Source organism: Bubalus bubalis, chromosome 22, assembly GCF_019923935.1.
Source record: "Bubalus bubalis isolate 160015118507 breed Murrah chromosome 22, NDDB_SH_1, whole genome shotgun sequence".
Taxonomy (NCBI): Eukaryota; Metazoa; Chordata; class Mammalia; order Artiodactyla; family Bovidae; genus Bubalus; species Bubalus bubalis.
In genome coordinates, this window is record NC_059178.1 from 16,301,934 (window position 1) to 16,321,780 (window position 19,847).

At 41.3% G+C, this 19,847-nt stretch overlaps 1 protein-coding gene across 3 annotated transcripts in view; it reads left to right on the forward strand.

Moving 5' to 3' along the window:
• PSTPIP2 (proline-serine-threonine phosphatase interacting protein 2) overlaps positions 1 to 19,847 on the forward strand; it is a 95,456-nt gene that overhangs the window by 45,005 nt on the left and 30,604 nt on the right. For 2 of the 3 annotated variants that reach the window (XM_045164031.1, XM_045164032.1), the window contains exons 3-4: positions 10,235 to 10,312; positions 18,655 to 18,689. In XM_045164031.1, coding sequence (XP_045019966.1) covers positions 10,235 to 10,312; positions 18,655 to 18,689 — 113 coding nt within the window. The remainder of the gene's footprint in view (positions 1 to 10,234; positions 10,313 to 18,654; positions 18,690 to 19,847) is intronic. The other variant, XM_045164033.1, reaches the window with a different exon arrangement.

A 19,847-nucleotide genomic window follows, 5' to 3' on the forward strand; every position in this document is an offset into this window, starting at 1 on the left:
GAAGGGCATGGCAATCCACTCCAGTATTCTTACCTGCAGAATTCCACGGACAGAGGAACCTGGTGGGCTACAGTCCGTGGGGTCACAAAGAGTCGGACACGACTGAGTGACTAACACACATTCTATAAGAAATACATTTTACACTGCCACCCCGTACAGACATGCATACAATAAAAGTTTGATTAAACATTAGCATCCTATTATTTTGTTCAGTTCTATTTAATTAAAAACTGCTGGTCATAATCCAGTGAATTGATTTATGGTTTACAAATGGGTCATGATGACCCATGGTTTGAAAATCACAAGTCCAAACAGAACTAAAAAACTAAGATCTTCACAGAAATATGTGGGTAAGAAGAGAAAGCATGTGCAAATTAAAACTTATTAAATATTTATGTGGTATTTCTAGTATATGGTCATCTTTCTTCAGAAGTTTCATAACAAAAGAAGCCAGTCCCGTATCCACCGGTCTGGGGGCAGAATCTGCTGGCATCAGGTCAAGGTGTTGGATACGTCTGCCCTAGGTGGGGGGCTTGAGGCCCCTGAGCAAGGGGGCTGCTGGCTTTGGGCCTCCTTTCCTGCTGGTATGCTTGCCAGAAGGAGACTGCTCCATCAAGGGCGCGTGTTCTGTTCATGGTTAACTCAGGAGGGGAGGTGCCATCCTCTTCAGCTTTGGGGGTCCAGCCTTTCTTTTTTGCTGTCATAGGTGTGGGGTGTGTATGGGGCCTGGGCCTCAGTCTGGGCCGTGGTCTGATATTGCTGAAATTCCCTCCTCGGGTCTTGAGCATTACTTTACTGAGCTGCCATAAATTTCAGGTGGAACCCTGGGATGTTTGGTATTCCTATGGACTAGAGAAAAAAACACACACAGGGAAAAGATAATAGCAGTTTGTCATGTATTATTTATTATTTTATCCCTGGATTGGGAAGATCCCCTGGAGGAGGGCATGGCAACCCACTCCAGTATTCTTACTTGGAGAACCCCATGGACAGAGGAGCCTGATGGGTCCATAGGGTCACAAAGAGTCAGACAGAACTGAAGCGACTTAGCATGCACACACATTTGTTATTTTTGTTCATGAAGTGTGAAAGTGAAACTGTTATTTGCTCAGTGTCATGAGGTGTAATCACATACATTTATAACATATCTATGATATGGGACTAAATATGCCCTATATCTAAGGTGGTGGCCTTCTATCCCCCCAAAATGTTGAAGCCCCACCATGAACCTCTCTGGAATTTCTGGTAGGTGGCTCTACCTGCACAGGGGCAGCAAGGGTTAGGGAGAGATACTGCACTCCCCGGGGGACCTCCCTCTCCCTCTCTCTCAGATGCAGCTAGGACTGGGTCCCTCCGTGCTGTTTCAACCTGCATCTTGGAAGCTAGAAAGTCCCTGTCCTTGGTTGTACCAGATGGATTGCAGTAAATCCGTCTACACTCGTTTGCGCATGGACAGAACAGAGGCATGTCACACACTCCTCTGGAGTGGGCAGGAATGCTACCTTTCTTGATCTATATTGCCAATCCGGGGGCTGTGTCTCAGTGTGTGCCCTGTAGCTAACGAGTCCCCAGTAAGTCCCGGTAAGTCCTGGATGATTTACTGTAACACAGCAAATAAGTAACAAAGCAGAGAAGCAATGTATCCAGTAAATTATAAATTGCCTTATCTTCTATCAGTGATGATATAGTTGATGACAACCACAACCAACCTCTGAACAGCCACAAAATAACAAATCACACACTGAGCACTTGCTGTGTGCTGCTCTCAGAGTTTTGTCTCAGGATCTTTTTATAATTGGGGTTTACAGATCCCTTTGAAATGGCCTCCTTTGACACAGTCAACTGCCTAAGGTATTATTATTTCCATTTTCTTTGCATGAAAATGCAGCTTTTTGAGATGAGATTGGATAAGTAACTTACCATGGGAACCTAGAAAGTCACAGAATCCAGAACAGCTCCAGAGGCTTCTCACGCAGACCCTGTGTTGATGACTTATCCACCGCAGGCAGAAGGGCAGGTGATTTCCAGGAGGCTGGGCTTGTTCTCAGCACAGAGGTTTCTCTCCCTCCCTTTTCCTTCTGTTTCATATTCTCACTCACCACACCCACTCCATCTATCCCAGCCAGAGAGATTATTAGTGAGTGTGTTTTGGATGTCTCTGCCTCTCCATCTTTACTCCATATTTCCCCACCTAGAATGTTCTCTTTTTTCTGCGACTCCTAAGTAGACTCTCCCCATCCTTCAAAGTCCAGGTCAAATTTCCTTCTCCTCCTCTTCTTCTTTTTTTTTTCCTTTAAAGGCAGCATTCTACATAACACTCCAGCCTGAGGTCTTCCACTGGCTGGCAATTAAAATGAGCCTGTCTTAACTCTGGTAGCCCAGGCTTATGGACTCTCCTGCCCCTGAAACCCTTGATGGGGCCAGACATTACGTACTGAGCTCCTGATACGAGCAGGAAATGAGAAATATGAAAATGAGGATAGGGACTTCCCCAGCAGTCCAGTGGTTAATAATCTGTCTTCCAATGCAGGGGATGTGAGTTCTTCCATCCCTGTTCAAGGAATTAAGATCACACATGCTGTGGGCAACTAAACCCATGTGCCACAACTCCTGAGCCTGCATGCTCTAGATAGAGTCTGTGCTCAGCAACGGAAAAAGCCTGCATATCTCAGTGAGAAACCCTTGAGCCGCAACAAGAGAGGCTTGTGTGCTGCAACTAGAGAAACCCCACGGGCTGCAACAAAGAGCCCAGGGCCTCAATGGAGACCCAGTGCAGCAAAAATTTTTTAAAAATGAGGCTAATCCTGCTGCAGAGGGTGGCTAAGGTGACTCAATGAGATTATATCCATAGTTGCCATTTACTGAAGGCGTATTAGTTATAATGGACAGAGGAGCCTCGTGGGCTACAGTCCATGGGGTCACAAAGAGTCAGCTACGACTGAGCGACTGCACAACAATAACTATTAGTTATAAGCTCCAACATTATTTAAATATATTATCTCATTTAATTCTCAAAATACCCCTGTATAGCAAGTTTTATCATCATTATTTTACAAGTGAAGAAACAGAGATTCAGAGATGTTATGTAACTTGCCTAAAATCAGACAGGTACTGAAGGGTTAGATCTGATTTCAAACCTAGGAAAGTTGGACCCTGGAATCTGTGCTGTTAACTGCTTCAGCATGCCAAGTATAGTACCTGGTACAGAGTAAGTGGTGGGTGAATGGTACCCATTACTAATATTGTTATATTAAGCCTAGAAGGTAGATAGAGAATATATCATTAAGTCTGTTTTACAGATGAGAAAGCTGAGGTTCAGTGGGGTTTGACTTGTCCAAGATTATGAAAGCAGTAAATAGTAGAGCCAGGACTTCTTGACCCCACGTCTAATTTTTTTTTCCACTTTATTTAGTGGTCTCCTAAGAATGTTGTCCATATATTCTTTGAAAAGAGGTTTCTCTGGGAACTGGGTGGTCAGATCAGCCCTCTTAACTGTGTGTTGCAACATGATGCTGAGTGGGGAGGAGGGAAGCGTGCTTGTGGAACCGCTTTGTGTGTGAAATTAGCAGCTGTAAGTATGGACTGAGGGATCCTAGCCACAGTGCTTTGGGGCTCTGGGCTCCTTCCACAAGCTCCTGTACTCCCCCTGTTCTTTTTCAGGGATAAGTCAACCTATCTTGATTACAGCTGTCCTTCTGGGGTCCTCACTGTAGGCCAGCCATCTCTCAGGATGGGCTTGAGAATGATAGATTGCCAAGGTGGGCGTGACGAGTTCCCTTAGATGTTAGCTTCTCATGATCAAGTTATAGCCAAACTATTATTACTATATGAGTTTCCTAGGGCTGCTGTAGCAAATTACCATGAATTGGGTGGCTTTAGACAACAGAAATTTATTCTCTCCTAATTCTCAAGGCCAGAAGTCCAAAATCAGGGTCTGCAGGCTCATGGGCTCACAAAGGCTCTAGTAGAGAGACTGTGTCTTTTTCTTAGCTTCTTGTGTTGAATGAATCCTTGGTTTGCAGCTTCTAACTCCAGTCTCTCTTATCATCACATGTCATTCTTCTCCTGTGTCTTCCTGTCATCTTCATATTGAATTAAGTGAAAGTGAAAGTTGCTCAGACGTGTCCAAGTCTTTGTGACCCCTTGGACTATACAGTTCTGGGAATTCTCCAGGCCAGAATACTGGGGTGAGTAGCCTTTCCCTTTCTGGTTGGGGATCTTCCCAACCCAGGGATCGAACCCAGGTCTCCCACATTGCAGGCGGATTCTTTACCAGCTGAGCCACAGGGAAGCCCTCTTCTGTTACGTATATATTATTTTGTACATTTTTATTACAGCCCTTGTTACATGGACCTCATATTCAGATGAAAGTACTGGTTTACGTTCCTTGCTGTCCCTCACCCATGCGCTCTTCTAGGCAGGCCCCATATTTTGGCCACCTCTATGTTCTCCCAGTGTGATGCCTGGCACATAGTAGATGTTCAGTAAATGACAAATTAATGAGCAGATGAGAGGGAAATTTTGGATAGTTGGTAGGAGGGTGATCTAGATAAAGCCTACTTATTTGGGTGTGATTTTTGCAAAGTCCTAGTGATTCCTTCATTGGCTGCAGGTCCCTGGACTCCACCACTTCCCATTGGCAGTGTTTCTCAATCTTGTGGTTATTCACCTGATTTCATGAAGATGAAGTTGTAGGTTCATTTTTATCAAAGCTTCTTGTTTTCTTCAAAGAACACACTGTTGTGCCTGCTGGAACTCATTACCGTCATCATTCAGTATCTGTGGGGGATTTTTCCAGGATCCCCCAAGATCTACAGCTGCTCAAATCTTGTATAAAATGGGGTACTATTTGCATATAACCTACGTACACCCCCCTGGATACTTGAAGTCATCTTTGCTGCTGCTGCTGCTGCTAAGTCGCTTCAGTCGTGTCCGACTCTGTGCGACTCCATAGATGGCAGCCCACTAGGCTCCTCTGTCCCTGGGATTCTCCAGGCAAGAACACTGGAGTGGGTTGCCATTTCCTTCTCCAATGCATGAAAGTGAAAAGTGAAAATGAAGTCGCTCAGTCGTGCCCGACTCTTAGCGACCCCATGGACTGGAGCCTGGTTACTTATAATACCTAATCCAATGTAAATGCTATGCAAATAGTTGCCAGTATGTGCACATTCAAGTGTTGCTTTTTGAAACTTTCTGGAATTTTTCCCCCAAATAGTTTTCATCCTCGGTTGGTTGAATCTGTGAATGTGAAATCTGCAGTTGCAGAATCCAAGGTTGTAGAGGGCTGACTATACTTGTCAGATTCTAGGACTCTCCATGGGATCAGATGCTGTCTGAGGTGAGTTCAGATTCCTGGTGCCTTAGTGCTAGAAGAAAGGAATTGAGTAAATTCTGCTCCTGGAAACCACAAAGGATTATCAAGAAATCTTCAGGATATAATTCTGAAAAGATAAAATATATGTATTCTATATAAATATTTTTAATGAAAATAGCCTTAATTCCTTTTTACATGTAAAAATACTAAATGTTCATTGCAGAGGATCATAAAGAGCCTCATTCAGGTTAAGTTATTTAATTAATGAAAGAATACTTTAAGTATCTAGGAAGGGAAACAAGCCAAATTCCCAAAACAGGAACGGACAGCAGGGAAACTGGATCGCCTTGGTCTTCTCTTCAATGACAGAAGCCAATGGAACAAGTTTAACAGAGTTCTGAGGGAAAGTTTTAGAACATTCATTACACCAGCAAGGGTATCATTTAAATATAAATGCCACGCCATCATCAAAAAGTCTGCAAATAATAAATGTTGGAGAGAGTGTGCAGAGAAAGGCATTCTCACACACGGTTGGTGGGAATGTAAATTGGTGCAGGTACTATGAAGAACAGTATGGAGGTTCCTTAAAAATCTAAAAATACTGTGTGATCCAGCAGTCCCCTTCCTGAGCATATATCCAGAAAAGATGAAAACTCTAATTTGAAAAGACACATGTACCCCAGGGTTCATTGCAGCACAATTTACAATAGACAAGACATGGAAGCAACCTAAATGTCCACAGACAGAGGAATGAATGAAGAATATGTGGTACATACACAAACGGAATACCACTCAGCCATAACAAAGAATGAAATAATGCCTTTTGCAGCCACATGGATGGACCTAGAGATTATCACAGTAAGTGAAGTAAGACAGAGAAAGACGAATATTCTATGATATCACTTACATGTGGAATCTTAAAAAATATGATACTAATGAGCCTATTTACAAAATAGAAACAGACTCACAGACATAGAAAACAAACTTAAGGTTACCGAAAGAGAAAGGTGGGGAAAAGGCAGGGAAGAAGATAAATTGGAAGTATGAGGTTAATAGTTATGTATTACTATTTATAGAATAGATAAACAATAGTCACCTCCTATATAGCACAGGGAACTATATTCAGTATCTTGTAATAACCTGTAATGGAAAAGAATCTGCAAAATAATATATAGGTAGATGTATAACTAAATCACTTTGCTGTATGCCTGAAACTGATACAACATGGTAGATCAACTGTGCTTCAATAAAAAATAATAATTTCAAATATGAAGGCCGTAGGTAGATGGCCTCAAATATGAAAGAACTCAGGAAATACTGATGCCCTCCCTTCTGAGCCATTTTGGTGAAAGATCATGAATTGATGAAATCCAGCCAACCAAGAAATGAACCAGAATACAAATTGTAGGGATGGAAAAGTGATGGTAACAGGACTGGTAGTCAGCATCTCATTTATTTTAATAAACAACTAGGGGAATTATGATTGGAGAACAGTGTGTGTTATAGATGCAAATTAAGTAAAAATAATGTAAAATTTTGAGAAGGAGATGGAGGTACAGTAGTGCTAATCCTTTCACCACAGGCTGTCAAGTGTCTGAAACTAAGACTGAAATAGATCATTAAAACATTTTAATGTCTCAGTCCCCTTAATTATTTTCATAAACTCCTTTTTAACTTTGGAAGGGTCTTTTAGGAATTAATTTTTCCTGTGCTAGAGAAACGACCGTTTGAAATCCAGCAATTCCTTCAGCTTCCTTTCAGTTTCCTTTTCTTCTGTGAAATTTAGCTAAAATTAGGCTTGATACTTTATTTTTATATTATGTTATTTATTTTTAAAATTTTTGCTGTGCTGGGTCTTTGTGGTGGTGCATGGGCTTTCTACTAGTTGCAGTGTGCGAGGGCGTCTCCTGTGGTGGAACACGGGATCTAGCGTGCGCAGGCTCAGTAGTTACGGTCTGCAGCCTCTCGAGTTGAGGTGCATTGGCTCCATAGCCGCAGCATATGCGCTCAGTTGCCCCGCACTATGCGGGATCTTAGTTCCCTGAGCAGGGATTGTACCCATATCCCCTGCATTGGAAGGCAAATTCTTAACCAGTGGACCACCACGGAAGTCCCAGTACTTTATTTTTAAATAGTGTATAGAATATAGCTTTTAGAATTGATGCTTTTGAACTGTGGTGTTGGAGAAGACTCTTGAGAGTCCCTTGGACTGCAAGGAGATCCAACCAGTCCATCCTAAAGGAAATCAGTCCTGAATATTCATTGGAAGCACTGATGCTGAAGCTGAAACTCCAATACGTTGGGTACCTGGTAAGAACTGACTCCTTGGAAAAGACCCTGATGCTGGAAAAGATTGAAGGTGGGAGGAGAAGGGCATGACAGGATAAGATGGTTGGACGGCATCACCAACTCAATGGACATGAGTTTGAGTAAGCTCCGGGAGTTGGTGATGGCCAGGGAAGCCTGGAGTGCTGCAGTCTATGGGGTTGCAAAGAGTTGGACACGACTGAGCAACTGAGCTGAACTGATAGAATATAGTCTCATTCTTTTAAAATTACTCATGCCTATCTGTCCATCCATCCTGCTTGCATATCTGTGTAAAGGAATGCCCATTACAATCATCACCGCATGTTAATACTAATTATTTTTAGTTGGTGGATTTTGGACAGTTTGTTGCTTTCTTCTTGTATTTTTCTTTTTGCTTATTTTTGAGCAATAAGCATGTATCATTTTAATAAAGTGGATAAGGTTATTATTTAGAAAAGACAGATGAGAGTGGGAGAAACTATATAACATGTAAGAATAAAAATTGATATGTATAATATATGAAGAACTTCTACAAAACAATAGGAAAAAGGTAAAATGTTCAGTTAAAAAATTGGGGTGATATGCCTATGTAACTCATAAAATAACATACAGAAATAAATATATAAAATGCATAATCACTGAAATCAAGGAAAAGTAAATTTAAATGAGACCTTTTTTTTCAAACCTCTCTTACTAAAGTCTAGTGAGGACTGATAATATACAGTGGAGAGGGTTTCTGGGAATGGGAGTGCTTGCACACTTTTGGTGAAAATATAAATTGAGAAGGCTCTTTTGGAGGGCAATTCAACACTGTTTTCCAACATTTAAAAGATATATTCTTCTGATCTAGTAAATCCACTTTCTCAGAAGTCCTAGCTTAGCTAGAGAAACATTCTCAGAGATGCCCATGAATATCTGCCTGAGGATGTTCATTTAAGTCTTCTTGGCAGTAGTGAAAAGCAAAGCAATTAGGGTGATCTTGAACTGTGGAAGATGCCTAATTATGAACATGGTAGCTGGCATGTACTGATAAAGAAAGATCTATGTGACAGATCTATTACTAGGTGAAAAACAGAACAGCAAATAATAGAATGACCTCAGTTATGTAACTAGAAAAAGCTGAGTGTTTGTGAGAGATGACTATGGAAATGCAGAGAAAGACTGGGAGGATACACAGCAGTCTTAGCAGTGGTTCCTCCCAGGGAGGGCCGTGGGGTTGGGGGAGAGCATGAAGGGAGGCGTTTGTGTTTTATTTCATATGACTTTGTGTTGTTTGAATCTTTTGGTGTGAGAATGTATTCATATAATACTTTAAAAAAATGTTTAACTTGGGTATATGAACCTAAAGGTCCATAACTTGATAGTAGGATTTAGATAAAACTGGGGCTGAGACACAACGTGGAAATGGTGACAGAGGCTGTGGGGAGCAGGAAAGGGGGAAAGGGGATATTTTGTGCTTTAGACAGACCCATAATACCACACCAAGTAACAACGTTCCTGTGAGACATGCTGACTGCAGGGTTTCTATTGTGAAATTCTCATCTCCTTGGTACAGTTTAGTTACATATTTGAATTGACCGTGAACAGAGAACTCTAAGGGCTTCCCTTGTGGCACAGCTGGTAAAGAATCTGCCCACAATGCGGGAGACCTGGGTTCGATTCCTGGGTTGGGAAGATCCCCTGGAGAAGGGAAAGGCTACCTACTCCAGTATTCTGGCCTAGAGAATTCTATGGACTGTATAGCCCATGTGGCCACAAAGAGTCAGACACAACTGAGCAACTTTCACAACATAAGATGTCCTTCAATAGGTGAACAAATAAACAAACTGTAGTATAGCTTTACAATGGATTATCATTCATCAATAAGAAGAAATGGGCTATCCAGCCACAAAAGGACATGGGAGAATCTTAAAAGCATATTGCTAAGTAAAAGAAGTCAGCCTGAAAAAGCTACATACCATGTGATTCCAACTATGTGACATTCTGGAAAAAACAGAACTATGGAGACAACAAAAAGGAGAACTCTATGGGGCTTCCCTGGTGACTCAGTGAGTAAAGAATCTGCCTGTAATGCAGGAGACCTCTTAGGTTCGTAAAAGGATACTCATAGAGAAGATGGGAGGGGTGGGCCTAAGGAGTGCAGCATTTGACGGCAATATCTTTTACTTCACTTAAAATGTATATATTTCATATTTGTATAGATTTGTGTAAACTATAAACATATATATATACATATATACCACATTACAGAATAATTTTCAAAACTCTGATCCAAAAAGATGTATATATATATATATATATATATATATATATATATATATATAGTTTTGAAAATTATTCTGTAATGTAGTAACCTGTGCTGGTCAAGGGACTGTACTTGGTTTGGCCTTAATTATTCATGCTATAGACTTTTTGCTGGAGAAGAACACCATAGAGATGGAAGTCACTGGTCTTTTACAATTCTTCCTGGTTCTGTAGTAGGAGTTTCACATTTTAGAGAATTGTGAGCTTCTATGTAAAATGTGCAGTTTTGCCTTCAAGGGAAGTGCCATGTGTCATAAATAAGAATCAGCCCTGAGAAGGACTCAGAACTCTCTCTCCTGTTCTCCTTAGGGCATCAATTGAAGAGAAATATGGCAAAGATCTGCTCAGCCTCACTAGGAAGAAGCCATGTGGACAGTCTGAGACCAAGTAGGTTCCATGTTTCTTTCTGGTTTCCAGGTTGTCTGATACCACTCAGGAGCCCCGTCACTTCATCAGACAGACCTGGCCAGTAGAGTGAAATGTGTTGGGTGAAAAAAATGTTTACTTCTTTTTCTTATTTCTAGTTGTGAAAAATAGAAATACAGAAAGAAATCTAAAATGAACTACGAAGCCATAACTCAATATTTTCTAAACTTTCCTTTGAAGTCCTTTTCTGTATATACTTTTTATAGGTAGAATTATGCATAATTTTATGCTAGAAATCCAGTAGAGTGTATTATTGTTTTGTATATATATTTGTATATGTGTACATATTATATGAAACACATAGTTTGTAATTGTTACGAGAGACTGTCTTTGCATCATTTCATAGTTCTCACCGTTGATGTGAGGATTCTGTACCTTGATTATTCATTCTTCCATCATTCGTTGAACACTTTTGAGGATACAGAGATGTCCAGACATGGTGCCTGTTTTGGGAATACAGTCCCTCATTTGCAAGGCTGACTTGGGCAATCATATGGGATCGCAAATGTAGATAGCTTCAGAACTGGTTTACTATCTTTGTGTTGATATGTCATGTCTGACTCTGTGCGACCCCATGGACTGTAGCCTGCCAGGCTCCTCTGTCCGTGGGATTCTCCAGGCAAGAATACTGGAGTAGGTAGCCCTTTTTTTCTCCAGGGATCCTCCCGATGCAGGGATCAAACCCACATCTTTTGCATTTCCTTCATTACCAGGAGGATTCTTACTCTTTGCTGTCACTATTTGAAATTCTTAGTGATTTATAAACAAAGAATGGCACATTTTTGTTTTGCAGTGGGCCTCACAAGTTATGTAGATATTCCTATGCACGTGGAAATTTCTAGATTCCTTCCATACGTAGCATACTGAGGGAGACTTGGGGAAAATCCTTTAGGCAGACCTTTGCAGATCTCTGCAAATGTAATCGTACCTCAGGCTGTCGTGCACACTGCTTTGTGCTGTAGACAGCGGCAAACCTGCCTTGAGGTCTGTGTCTGCTCAGAGGCAATATTGGGGCAGACAAGACATTGCCCTTCCCTTTCTCTTCTCTTGATCCTAAGACACATACACCCACACCCGCACACCCACTCATCCCAGGTTGCAAAGTACTGGATTACTGAGGAGGAGGAAAACATTGGGAGATATTCAAAGTATTAATAGTTACTATAATAACTATTATATATAATATATATATTATATTATATATATTATATATATATACAAATATATATATACTGCAAATTATATATAATAGTTAAGTCTTAAAAAGGGGCCGCTGCATCTGTGGCTCAGTGGTAAGGAATCTGCCTGCCCATGCAGGAGACTCTGGTTCAATCCCTGAATCAGGAAGATCCCCTGGAGAAGGGAAGGGCAACCCACTCCAGTATTCGTGCCTGGAGAATTCCATGGACAGAGAAGCTTGGCAAGCTACAGTCCATGGGGTCACAAAGAGTTGGACCCAACTGAGCGACTGAGCATGCTGCAAGCCTTAAAAAACATGTTACCCTCAGACATAGGACATTAGTACATGGAGAATTTTTTGTTGATTATATTATTTGATTATATTATTTATCTTTCTGATGTTTTAAATGTAAAAACACACTGAAAATTAAAAAGGCAAACATAATGAATGGCTGTGAATCCATCACTTAAACTTAACAATTATTCATACTCATCATATTTTCTTAATGTAATTTTTTTATGAATTTAAATCTGGAGTGAACTAGATTTTACTAGTAATTAGCCATGTTTATAGACCCAGATAATCACGATGGTGTGATCACTGACCTAGAGCCAGACATCCTGGAATGTGAAGTCAAGTGGGCCTTAGAAAGCATCACTATGAACAAAGCTAGTGGAGGTGATGGAATTCCAGTTGAGCTATTCCAAATCCTGAAAGATGATGCTGTGAAAGTGCTGCATTCAATATGCCAGCAAATTTGGAAAACTCAGCAGTGGCCACAGGACTGGAAAAGATCAGTTTTCATTCCAATCCCAAAGAAAGGCAATGCAAAGAATGCTCAAACTACCGCACAATTGCACTCATCTCACATGCTAGTAAAGTAATGCTTAAAATTCTCCAAGCCAAACTTCAGCAATATGAGAACTGTAAACTTCCAGATGTTCAAGCTGGTTTTAGAAAAGGCAGAAGAAACAGATCAAATTGCCAACATCCTCTGGATCATGGAAAAAGCAAGAGAGTTCCAGAAAAACATCTATTTCTGCTTTATTGACTATGCCAAAGCCTTTGACTGTGTGGATCACAATAAACTGTGGAAAATTCTGAAAGAGATGGGAATACCAGACCACTTGAACTGCCTCTTGAGAAATCTATATGCAGGTCAGGAAGCAACAGTTAGAACTGAACATGGAACAACAGACTGGTTCCAAATAGGAAAAGGGGTATGTCAAGGCTGTATATTGTCACCCTGCTTATTTAACTTCTGTGCAGAGTACATCATGAGAAACGCTGGACTGGAAGAAACACAAGCTGGAATCAAGATTGCCGGGAGAAATATCAATCACCTCAGATATGCAGATGACACCACCCTTATGGCAGAAAGTGAAGAGGAACTCAAAAGCCTCTTGATGAAAGTGAAAGTGGAGAGTGAAAAAGTTGGCTTAAAGCTCAACATTCAGAAAACGAAGATCATGGCATCAGGTCCCATCACTTCATGGGAAATAGATGGGGAAACAGTGAAAACAGCCTCAGACTTTATTTTTTTGGGCTCCAAAATCACTGCAGATGGTGACTGCAGCCATGAAATTAAAAGACGCTTACTCCTTGGAAGGAAAGTTATGACCAACCTAGATAGCATATTGAAAAGCAGAGACATTACTTTGCCAACAAAGGTCCGTCTAGTCAAGGCTATGGTTTTTCCTGTGGTCATATATGGATGTGAGAGTTGGACTGTGAAGAAGGCTGAGCGCCGAAGAATTGATGCTTTTGAACTGTGGTTTTGGAGAAGACTCTTGAGAGTCCCTTGGACTGCAAGGAGATCCAACCAGTCCATTCTGAAGGAGATCAGCCCTGGGATTTCTTTGGAAGGAATGATACTAAAGCTGAAACTCCAGTACTTTGGCCACCTCATGCTAAGAGTTGACTCATTGGAAAAGACTCTGATGCTGGGAGGGATTGGGGGCAGGAGGAGAAGGGGACGACAGAGGATGAGATGGCTGGATGGCATCACTGACTCGATGGACGTGAGTCTGGGTGAACTCCCGGAGTTGGCGATGGACAGGGAGGCCTGGCATGCTACGATTCATGGGGTCGCAAAGAGTCGGACATGACTGAGCAACTGAACTGAACTGATAGATGAAACTCTGAGTTCTATCGTTGGTCATTGTCACAGACATGTCACTGTTTCTAGGCTCTTTCAGGGGACAGATTTTATTTTGTTTATTATTTATTTATCTATTTGGCTGTCTTGGGTTTTAATTGCAGCCAGCAGACTCCCTAGTTGTGCTGCATGACTTAGTTGCTCCCTGGTATATGGGATCTTTGCTCCCCAACCAGGGGTTGAACCCATGACCCCTGCATTGCAAGACATATTCTTAACCACTGGATTACTGGGGAAGTCCCAGGGGACAGATTTTAAAAGCTTGAGTTCATATTGATATGTCTAATTCAAATTTAATTTATAATTCACTTCTTTTATTTTATATTTATTTCCTCTTAACATAGAAAATCTTGGTTCCTGACAACATTAGCATAATTATTGGCTTTCTATGACAATATATATTAAAATGTTTCAAAATGATATTAATACAGCTACTAACAATGAAACTTCTGAATGAAACATTTCTTTACAGTGCTTTTTGCAGTTCCTCTTGCAGTTCCTCTTGACCTTGTATACCACTAAGAATATTGTTTTCTAAGGTCACTTACGGAGAAGGCAATGGCACCCCACTCCAGCACTCTTGCCTGGAAAATCCCATGGATGGAGGAGCCTAGTAGGCTGCAGTCCATGGGGTCGTTAAGAGTAGGACACGACTGAGTGACTTCACTTTCACTTTTCACTTTCATGCATTGGAGAAGGAAATGGCAACCCATTCCAGTGTTCTTGCCTGGAGAATCCCAGGGATGGGGCAGCCTGGTGGGCTGCCGTCTATGGGGTTGCACGGAGTCGGACAGGACTGAAGTGACGTAGCAGTAAGGTCACTTAAAATACTATTTTCTCTGTGTGATTATGTAAGCAGTTTCATATACAGTTAAGTTTGTTTGTTTGTTTTAAATGTTCAGATCACATGAGATCAGTCACTCAGTCGTGTCCAACTCTTTGCGACCCCATGAATCGCAGCACGCCAGGCCTCCCTGTCCATCACCAACTCCCGGAGTTCACTGAGACTCACGTCCATCGAGTCAGCGATGCCATCCAGCCATCTCATCCTCTGTCGTCCCCTTCTCCTCCTGCCCCCAATCCCTCCCAGCATCAGAGTCTTTTCCAATGAGTCAACTCTTCGCATGAGGTGGCCAAAGTACTGGAGTTTCAGCTTTAGCATCATTCCTTCCAAAGAAATCCCAGGGCTGATCTCCTTCAGAATGGACTGGTTGGATCTCCTTGTAGTCCAAGGGACTCTCAAGAGTCTTCTCCAACACCACAGTTCAAAAGCATCAATTCTTCGGCACTCAGCCTTCTTCACAGTCCAACTCTCACATCCATACATGACCACAGGGAAAACCATAGCCTTGACTAGACGGACCTTTGTTGGCAAAGTAATGTCTCTGCTTTTGAATATGCTATGTAGGTTGGTCATAACTTTCCTTTTTCTTGCATGGTTTAGCTTCATGTTTTTGAGTATGTAAAACATTTCCATATTCACATCAGACCTACATACTATTAGGGTTAGGTAAGTTTCATTCAAGGACAGTTTCTGTAGTTTCAAGGAAGATTAGTTTCTGTAGTTTCAAGGAAGAAGGGGCCAAAAAAAAAAAAAAAAAAAGAAGAGGTCAGTGGATCTAAAGTCTTGTTTATCATAAAGAAATCATAAGTCATTTGGAAAGATATCCAAAAAGTTTTTAGGTGATGTGAGGGAAAATAGCCATGTTCTTTCACATAGTATTGCTTGGAAAACATATTTAGCAGAATGAGTCTGATGCAAAGTGGTATTTCTTATATTCTTGTGTGTTTGATTTATAACTTGGTAAATTTTTCAAGAGACTCTAGCACCAATCTCTTCTGTGAAAAAAGCTCGTCAGTTTTCCTTCTAAGAATTTCTCAGAGAGGAAGGTGAATAGGATATGAGACCTGCAGACTATGATTCCAAGGTTGAAGTGAAAGGCCGTTCAGGTACTTCCGGTTTTGTCACCTCCAGGATGCTCTTTAGGAAGATTTCCTCAATGAACGTGCACAACTTTGCTTGTTCAGGGCCTAGGTAGGATTTTTTTCTGCCTCATCGACCACTTTGAGAGACTTCATAGCTTCTGGTGGGCCCTTTTAGGGTTTAAGGCCAAAGTGTTTGTAAGAGTGGCGGGATATTTTCTCTTCCCACAGTTAAGGAGAACACCTGGGAGGAGGGGGCAGGGACACTGTGAGAACACCATCCCCAAGGTCCACATTCACTCCTCGGATTGTTGTCACCATCTAAATGCAGGAGCAGCAATGAAGTGATGTTGCAGGACAACAACTGCTGCTGCTGCTGCTAAGTCACTTCAGTCGTGTCCGACTCTGTGCGACCCCAGAGACGGCAGCCCACCAGGCTCCTCCGTCCATGGGATTTTCCAGGCAAGAGTGCTGGAGTGGGGTGCCATTGCCTTCTCCGGCGGGACAACAAAGCTGATGACAAATAAAGAGAGTTTGGGCTGCTTTATTAGTGGCCTTTTAACCAGTCACTTAGGTTGGGGGAAAAAAATTTAGACTCTGAACAGACTTCATCTCTGTCACTTTCCAGCTCCACAGCTCATTTTTTTTTATTTTTTTTTATTTTTAGACTTTACATAACTGTATTAGTTTTGCCAAATATCAAAATGAATCCGCCACAGGTATACATGTGTTCCCCATCCTGAACCCTCCTCCCTCCTCCCTCCCCATTCCATCCCTCTGGGTCGTCCCAGTGCACCAGCCCCAAGCATCCAATATCGAGCATCGAACCTGGACTGGCAACTCATTTCATACATGATATTTTACATGTTTCAATGCCATTCCACAGCTCATTATGGGGAAAGACTTCCAATTCTATCTGAGGCCAAGACCAGCTTTCTCTCTCACTAATTCCAGTCTTAAGTCTGCTCTTGAGTGAGGCTCATGTATCTTACTGGACCAGTTGTGCGTTTGTTTAGATATGGACACTTTCTAGTACATTTTCCTTGAGAAATTGTATCATAAGGCAGGGAAAGTATACAGAGACTGTGCAGTTAACGTTTTTCTGCTTAATGTGTTGGTAATAATTGGGAATGTTTGTATGAGAAAAGGCAGGGCGACATAAGGACTCTTTGTTTGAGGGTGAATAAGCAGAATGGGAAAAATGAGGTGTAGTTAAAAAGAAGGGGCCAAAAAAAAAGAAGAGGCCAGCCGAAAGATACAAGGCTTTTTAGTTTGTAAGATAGCAGAACTTGCCACCTACATGTATATGTATAGAATACAATCCGTAATCCTACGGATGTTGTGGCTATGGGCCGGGACCATGACTTCACTGAGTCCCATTTCTTCTTGAGTGGCTGGAGTGATCCCAGTGAGGTCTGCATTCGTGAGGGCAGTGATGAGCAAGAGAATCCCGAGAGCCACTTCACCTCAAAAGGAAGCTTGTTAAGAAAGTGTAGGATGGGAAGAACTAAAACCACGGGCAAGGGGAGCTATAAGGGAGGAGGAGCCATGGGAGAGAAGGGAGGAAATTGAGAGAAGGTATGAACGGTGAGTCATGGTCTTCTCCACAGAAACTGTGAAGTAAGAAATGTGTCTTGTTTTAAGCTGCTAAATTTGTGGTAGTTTGTTCTTCTGTGATAGAGCACTGTATTCATGACTGTCTCTTCTGTTGAGACTCTTAAGTCTGTGGCAATGTCTGTCTTGTACCACTGAATCACCAACATCTGACACCATGCCTGGTCCATAGTTTATGTGCAATAAGCATGTGAGGACTAAAGAATGGATGGAAAAGGAGGTGATCGGGAATCCCTCTTTTATTGGCTTTTATCCATATTTTGGGCTGGATGAATCACAAGCTGGAATCAAGATTGCTGGGAGAAATATCAGCAACCTCAGACATGCAGATGATACCATGGCCGAAAGTGAAGAGGAATTAAAGAGCCTCTTGATGAGAGTGAAACAGGAGAGAGAAAAAACTGGCTTAAAACTCAATGTTCAAAAAACTAAGATCATGGCATCTGGTCCCATTATTTCATGGCAAATAGAAGGGGAAAAAGTGGAAGCAGTGACAGATTTTATTTCACCGTGTACGGTGACTGAGGCCATGAACTTAAAAGATGCTTGCTCCTTGGAAGGAAAGCTATGACAGACTGAGAGAGTGTATTTAAAAGCAGAGACATCACTTTACCGACAAAGGTCTTTCTAGTCAAAGCTATGGTTTTTCCAGTAGTCATGTATGGATGTGAGAGTTGCAGCATAAAGAATGCCGAAGAATTGATGCGTTCAAACTGTGATGCTGGAGAAGACTCTTGAGAGTCCCTTGGACTGCAAGGAGATCAAACCAGTCAATCCTAAAGGAGATCAACCCTGAATATTCATTGGAAGGACTGATGCTGAAACTCCAATACTTTGGCCACCTGATGCAAAGAGCCAACTCGTTGGCAAAGACCCTAGTGCTGGGAAAGACTGAAGCAAATGGAGAAGAGGGCGACAGAGGATGAGATGGTTAGATAGCTTCACCAACTCAATGGATGTGAATCTGAGCAAACTCTGGAAGATAGTGAAAGACAGGGAAGCCTGGCGTGCTGCAGCCCATGGGGTTGCAAAGAGTTGGACATGACTTAGCAACTGAACAACAAAAACAACATCCATATTTCTAATTATCATACTTTAAGGAATAATTTGTATCATTATGAGAAATGGATCATAACTCCTATATTATCCTTGGGGAAAATGAAGCATAAAGAATTTTGGCATCTGGCTCTACCCAGATGGACAGTAAAGCATTTATGATGCTTGGGCCTGGGACTGAGGGGCAATAGAGAGGAAACTGGACTGAAGAAGCATTGATCTTTTGTTGTCTTCTCAAGCTCATGGGCAAAGATCAGATCACAGGCTATCAGTTAAGATGTAGGCTGGGAGAAACATGCAGTGGCATTATAATAAGGTTATACAGCCAATTTCCAGAACTGAAGCTATACATGTGCTTTTATTTTTTTTTAGCACCCTGAAGCGAGCCCTTGAAGCCTTCAAGCAGCGTAAGTGATTCCTTAAAAATGCATTTGCTGTCCTTGGTGAGCTCTGTGTTTGTCATCGCAGCTGCGTTTTAACTTGAACAGCTCATACTGGTTTAAAAAATAAAATAGAGCGACTTGGTGATAAATAGCCCTTCAGAATTGAAATGAGTTGGAGAACTGTCTACACCTGCATTTCATGATGTGCATTTGACTCATTTCAGGCAGTGGTTCTCACACTGGGAATCCAGGGTGAGGCCCTGGCACTGGTCTTCAGGGGGTCCTGTCCATTTCTAGCATTCCCTGGGCCTGTGACTCAGAGTTTAAGGCCTTTAAATTTTCTGTTCTTAGTGCCTGCAAGCTAAGGACTTTAACATGGCACAGTATGTGCTTAACATGTTTCTGTAGCTAGTTGAGTGGTGCTAGATATCTTTCCATTTCATTTCATATAGATCTGCCTCACTCTTATATTTAACTTTTTTAATTCTACAAAATGCCATGTTTCCTCTCAAAAAGTGGTAAATTTCCCCCCACCCACAGGACTGTTTTTTTCCCATGCTTGCCAATACCAAGAATGTTCGAACTTTAACAATTTTTTTCCAAACTGAAGGATAAAAAGTGATATATTTCTGGATTTTAAAAATTTTGTGTTTTTTTTTTCCAGTAATTTTAAGGCTGAATATGTTTTCAAATGTTAACTGGCCATTTGGCCAATCTTTTTAAAAATTTCATGCTTTTTAACCATTTTAAAACCCTGGAATATATATATTTATTTTGATTTGAAGTTCTTTTAATATAGCTATTTACTCTGTTGTGTAAATTGCAGGTTTTTTTTTCTAGTTTTTTGGGTCTCTTCTAACCTTATTCCAAGTTATTTTGACACACACAAGTTCAAATTTTTTTCTTAGATCATATCTGTCAATCTTTCTATCTTTAATGCCATCTATAATTTGTATCCTTGGAACAAGAAAAATAAAAATTTCAGTTCTTCTATTAGAAAGGTAAGTCATGCTCTTTACAAAGATCTCAGAAAATAAAGGGAAAAATACCAATAATCATTCTATCCAGAGAGAAATTTCTTACAGGCTCATGAGATGTTAGAGATGGGAAGAACCTTAGAGTCCTGTAATGAGAAATAGGATTGAATTTGAAATTGTAGTGGGTTTAGTACTGTGTGCTAGC